The following is a 5,810-nucleotide window of genomic DNA, read 5'->3' on the forward strand; positions in this document are numbered from 1 at the left end:
TTTTGTAACCTTGGCGAGATCTGTGCCTTGCCACAATTCTGTTTCTGAGCTCTTCAGGCAGTTCCTTTGACCTTATGATTCTCATTTGCTCTGACATGCACTGTGAGCGGTAATGTCTTATATAGACAGGTGTGTGGCTTTGCTAATCAAGTCCAATCAGTATAATCAAACACAGCTGGACTCAAATGAAGGTGTAGAACCATCTCAAGGATGATCAGAAGAAATGGACAGCACCTGAGTTAAATATATGAGTGTCACAGCAAAGGGTCTGAATACTTAGGACCATGTGATATTTCAGTTTTTCTTTTTTAATAAATTTGCAAAAATGTCAACAATTCTGTGTTTTTCTGTCAAAATGGGGTGCTGTGTGTACATTAATGAGGAAAAAAATTTAACTTAAATGATTTTAGCAAATGGCTGCAATATAACAAAGAGTGAAAAATTTAAGGGGGTCTGAATACTTTCCGTACCCACTGTATATGTTCAGAAATAATATGAGGAAAATGCTTCTCAAAAGTCAAGGTAATTCAAAAGGTATAACACCAGGGGGGTATTCCAGAAAGCAGGTTATGTGACATACCCGGGTATGTTTAAGGGTAAGCAAGCGGATGAACTCAGTTGTCGGTTCCAAAAACGGAGGTTAATTTCAGGGTATGTAAGTAGCCATAGCAACTTGCTCTCTGAAGATAACCTGCTCCAGAGTAGGTTCTGTTTCAGGGTTAGTTCACTTAAGAGCTATCAGCACATGCGTGACATTTTCTATCATTTATTTCTATAATAAAAATGCATATCTGATATGACTTATTATATTATTAGCATCAAACAATATAATTCTTATTCTGAAGAATTCAAAATTAAATGGAAAAAAAGAAAAATGATTGCACAACCACCAGTTAGGTGGCGATATGAACCAAGTATGCAAATGGCCTTTGAACGGAAGAAGAAAAGTAGTATGGCTCGCCTTTTCTTAGCATCCGTTTCCATAGTGACTCGTCGATTCATCGCTCTGTTGAGAATGCCTTGCATGTTAACCAGGAGCATACTCTGTGTTTAATGAACTTACTCCCTGGAACCAACATACTCCGAGTAAGCAGGTTTTGGGTTAATCAACCGAAAGTTCAGGGTTTAGCTGACGGTAAGTTAACCGTGCTTTCTGGAATACACCCCAGTAGATTATTATTTACTATAAATGTTCTGTAAAAACAATGAACAGCAGCTTTCAGCCTGTCGCCATGATGCAAACATGACATATCAGACATACAGTAGTTCTTCACAGGTTTTTTTATTCGATTGCGCTGATTTTCCATTCCATTTTTTTCTATGTAAACATGAATGCGTTTGATTATTGTGCTCGCATCTCTTGTAGCATCTAATGCATGAAACGCCATTATAAAAACACGGCACTCAAGTTAAAAGAAGTTAAACTCCCATCTTCTTGCATGTTTTTCCTATTCCACTGCCTGCATCGCATCTTTGTCAACACAAAAGCGCATTGTGTGATATGAGCGCGTCACACGTGAGCGGTTAATCTTGTGCGCCAACATGCAGTTGGATTGTTCTTTTCGCTTTACTGCTATCATTGGCATATTGTCAAAGTGTCTAATTCTAACGTTTGGTAATATTTATTTTCAAAATCGCGATTTCTAAAAAAAAAAAATAGTGGCAAAACTTTAAATTTGAATTAATCAATCAAATAAGTTAACCGTGCTTTCTGGAATACACCCCAGTAGATTATTATTTACTATAAATGTTCTGTAAAAACAATGAACAGCAGCTTTCAGCCTGTCGCCATGATGCAAACATGACATATCAGACATACAGTAGTTCTTCACAGGTTTTTTTATTCGATTGCGCTGATTTTCCATTCCATTTTTTTCTATGTAAACATGAATGCGTTTGATTATTGTGCTCGCATCTCTTGTAGCATCTAATGCATGAAACGCCATTATAAAAACACGGCACTCAAGTTAAAAGAAGTTAAACTCCCATCTTCTTGCATGTTTTTCCTATTCCACTGCCTGCATCGCATCTTTGTCAACACAAAAGCGCATTGTGTGATATGAGCGCGTCACACGTGAGCGGTTAATCTTGTGCGCCAACATGCAGTTGGATTGTTCTTTTCGCTTTACTGCTATCATTGGCATATTGTCAAAGTGTCTAATTCTAACGTTTGGTAATATTTATTTTCAAAATCGCGATTCCTCGATTTCTAAAAAAAAAAAATAGTGGCAAAACTTTAAATTTGAATTAATCAATCAAATCTGAAAAATCTCCCTACTCAGCCGTTATATTGACACACAATTCCTGTTTTCCAGGTCAACTGCCCCTGTTTATCGCCAGTCAACTGCCACTTCAGAGACTCCGCCCCTGGCCCTGCCCTCTGAGATGACTGATGCCCAGAAGGCCAACGAGCTCCCTGAATGCCCCACAGAGGGCGGGGCCACAACAGAGGAGCTGGACATGCCCCTGAGACAAGAGACCACGCCCACCAGCTCACCATCATGCGAGGAGCCAATCAGCTCGCAGAGTCCTGATAAACAGCCTGCCCCCGGCCTGCTCTCCATGCCATGCTTACTAAAGGAGCTTCATAGAGACTCCGCCCCTGGGCAGCCGCAGGAAACGGACCCGCCCCCGGCTGCCGCCCAATCCTGCGCACAGGACGACAGTGACTCCTCCGTCTGCCTGCGGTCGCCTTCCTCCTCCGGTCACCTTGGAGACTCCGACACGCTTTCATCGGCGGAGGAAGCGCCGGCGCCCGCTCAGACGGCCGGCAGGAAGTCGCGGCGTTCGCATTCTGAGAGCGACACATCCTCCGTGGCAATGGTGGCCAAGAAGAACCGCTGCCAGGAGAAGCAGGTGAACGGGCGCGTGCGCATCAGAGGCCCGCGCAGCCAGCAGCAGAAGCAGCGCATGCGACAGCTGCGGCAGAAACGCGAGGCAGCGGCGAGACGCAAACCCGATGTGCTCCAGGACAGCAGCACTAGCGACAGCGACATCACAGCCCACTCATCCTCATCCTCACCACTAACGGCCTCGTCCGACAACGAGGGAGAGGCAATCAACTCTCACGCACCAGGTAACTGAACACACACACACAGCATTTTGTCTAGGCTACCTTGTGTGGACACGCATACATCACAAACAAATCGATTCGCTGATGCATCACGGTTCTTTCTCAGATGATTCTGGATTGATTTACATTCTGGATTGATTGTTTATTATGTAACGACCAATATGACTTAAGTGTCTGACAACCAGTGGAACCAATTTTTTATTGTTTTATTTTTGCAATTTGACAATAACTAAATCGTTAGATTACAGCAATATATATATATTTTCAATATTATTAGTAAATATGCTATTGATAATATTAAATGTTAATGACAGTAATACATTACTTATCTGACCATCTCACTTTTAATTACTGTTAAGAAAATAACATGCCAGTAAATAAGCAATACATTTATCTATCTATTGATGTTATATTGCTATTAATAATAATAATAATTATTATTATTGTTGATCTTATTATTTTTAATACATTTCCTAAAATATTTTTTATTATTATTTTTAAATTTTTCATTGTGTAATTATTGGTATTAATAATATATTTTATTAATGTTAATTACAGTAAATAATTGCTTATCTGACTGGGAAAAAAAACTTATGGTGCCAGTAAAATCACAGCAATAAATGTATATTTATTTTTATTATTATTTTTAATGTATCATTATGTATTATTATTATTATTTCAATAAATAATTACTTATCTGACCATCTCACTGAATGACTTACAAAATAAGAATAAAAATAACTATACGGTGCCAGTAATCGGTACACATTGTTTTTATACTGACTTATTTTTATTTCTGTTTTTGGATGAGAGCAGGCGTACTATAGTATAAAGTAGTCTAAAATCTCACTAAAACCCTTTGCTGTTGCTGGAAAAATTGAGATGCATCGAGAATCGTTTTGGAATCAGATTGTGACTCTAGATCGAAACTGAATCGTGAGGTGCGTGAAGATACTCCCCTCTAGTCTTCAAACAAACCAACACCTGCAGTGAAGCCATTTTGACGTTTCATTTCTCTCATGCATTGTTTGGTGCATGTTTCCTGACTGACGGTTGAATAAACACTCATAGATCAGGCAAATCACACACCAGTCCCCTCACAACACATGAGGGATCTCCTGCAGCGCTCAGGTGGGTTTTTCTGTGCATGCATGTTGAATGACCTCATATGCAAAGCTGCAGGTGAGGAATGTTTTTTCGCTCTCAGAATACAACAGCGTTCTGACCTTACACTGACCTCAGTCTTTAGTGACCACTAACTCTGGATAGTCTTTAAAAGCTTTCAAATCCAAGGTAAAGTCAAGTATAACAAAATACACAGCAGCTAATTTGGGTAAGGTTTTTGTACATTTACTAGTCTAAAGGCTTGTTCACACCGGGAGGAATATCGCACACGATTATCGCCGAAGTTTAACGCCTTGTGACTAAACAAAGGGCCCCAATGTGAGTGTGAACACAGACGTGCAAAACGCGAGGCGTAAAAGCGGCACTTTTTTAAAAACGCCTCGGGCTCGTTTTTTTGGTTTGATGCGCCGCGTTAACTGGCCGACCAATGAGATTGGTGCTTTTGTTCACGTGCTTGGAGCTGCTGAAGTTACAGTAAAACACAACTTGGTGGCGCTCAAGCACAAAACGGTCTTGCTGAGCACACTTGATACCTAACAACGAAGAGGAAGTAAGTAGACCAAGAAGATGCATCGAGGCAAGATGAATGTAGCTGCTGGTCTCATTGGTGTCTGAACACAAAGGACTTTATGACAAATGCGTCAGCGACTACAAAAATCTCGATAAGAGGGAGTTGTTATGGAGAGGAATTGCAGATCAAATAGGATTCGATGTGTACCGGGGTGTTTCTGTTTTTAATTAAGTGCCATCTAATGTCAGGGAGTGAATTTGCACATTCACTCGGCTCATCACCAACGAAAATCGCTTGGTATGAACACAAAAGACGCGTTGAAAAACGTCTGCGATAAGCGCGCGCGATAATCGTCCCGGTGTGTACGAGGCTTAAAGCTGTTGCTTTTCTGCCGTCAAATGTGCAAGCAAAAGATATTCTCTAAAATAGCAATTAAACACAATGACATTATAATCAAGTATATTTGTGATCAACAATGAATGCTGATGCACAAAATTAATTTCATTGTAATGAATGCAGTGCAAAATTAATTTGATTGGAGGTAGGGATGTAACGGTATGAAAATTTCATATCACGATTATAGTGACCAAAGTTATCACGGTTTTCAATATTATCACGGTTTTGTTAAAATTAGATGAAAACGTTCAAAAAGAACTGATACACACACTGAAAACATTTCAATAACTTTTATATTTGAAAATCAACAAACAACAAATACAATTAGCAGCTATATGCACTTTTTTTTTTTTAGCAAAAACATTAAATTAACATTAACATAAAGCCCTAATAATAATAATAATAAATCACGTGTGTGTATGTGTGGAGATCTTGTGATGCTTTTTAAAGCAAAGTTGGGGTTGATTTCGAGTTCACATACAAACACAAATAGAACAGGCTGATTAAATTTTTCAATTTTAATGTAAGACAACGCACGCGCAGCGCAGCGTTGTCAAGGTAGCATTTGGTCAGTCATTCCCTTCGCGAAGGGAGTTTCAAACGCTTATACGAGACAGTAATACCCTGCACCCTTCAAAGAACACACTTCAGGGGCTCTGCCCTTCGAAGGGAGTAGGGCATAGGGATGCTCACTTCTGTTTGGAA

General features: G+C 39.8%; 1 protein-coding gene across 2 annotated transcripts in view; it reads left to right on the forward strand.

Moving 5' to 3' along the window:
• The window catches only part of ark2n (arkadia (rnf111) N-terminal like PKA signaling regulator 2n), a 22,872-nt gene that overhangs the window by 7,757 nt on the left and 9,305 nt on the right, over positions 1-5,810 (forward strand). For both annotated transcript variants that reach the window (XM_016272733.1, XM_016272732.1), the window contains exon 2: positions 2,316-3,076. In XM_016272733.1, the coding sequence (XP_016128219.1) occupies positions 2,386-3,076 (691 nt within the window). In that variant the 5' untranslated portion in view covers positions 2,316-2,385. The remainder of the gene's footprint in view (positions 1-2,315; positions 3,077-5,810) is intronic.

Source organism: Sinocyclocheilus grahami, unplaced genomic scaffold (genome assembly GCF_001515645.1).
Source record: "Sinocyclocheilus grahami isolate Dianchi unplaced genomic scaffold, SAMN03320097.WGS_v1.1 scaffold73.1, whole genome shotgun sequence".
NCBI lineage: Eukaryota > Metazoa > Chordata > Actinopteri > Cypriniformes > Cyprinidae > Sinocyclocheilus > Sinocyclocheilus grahami.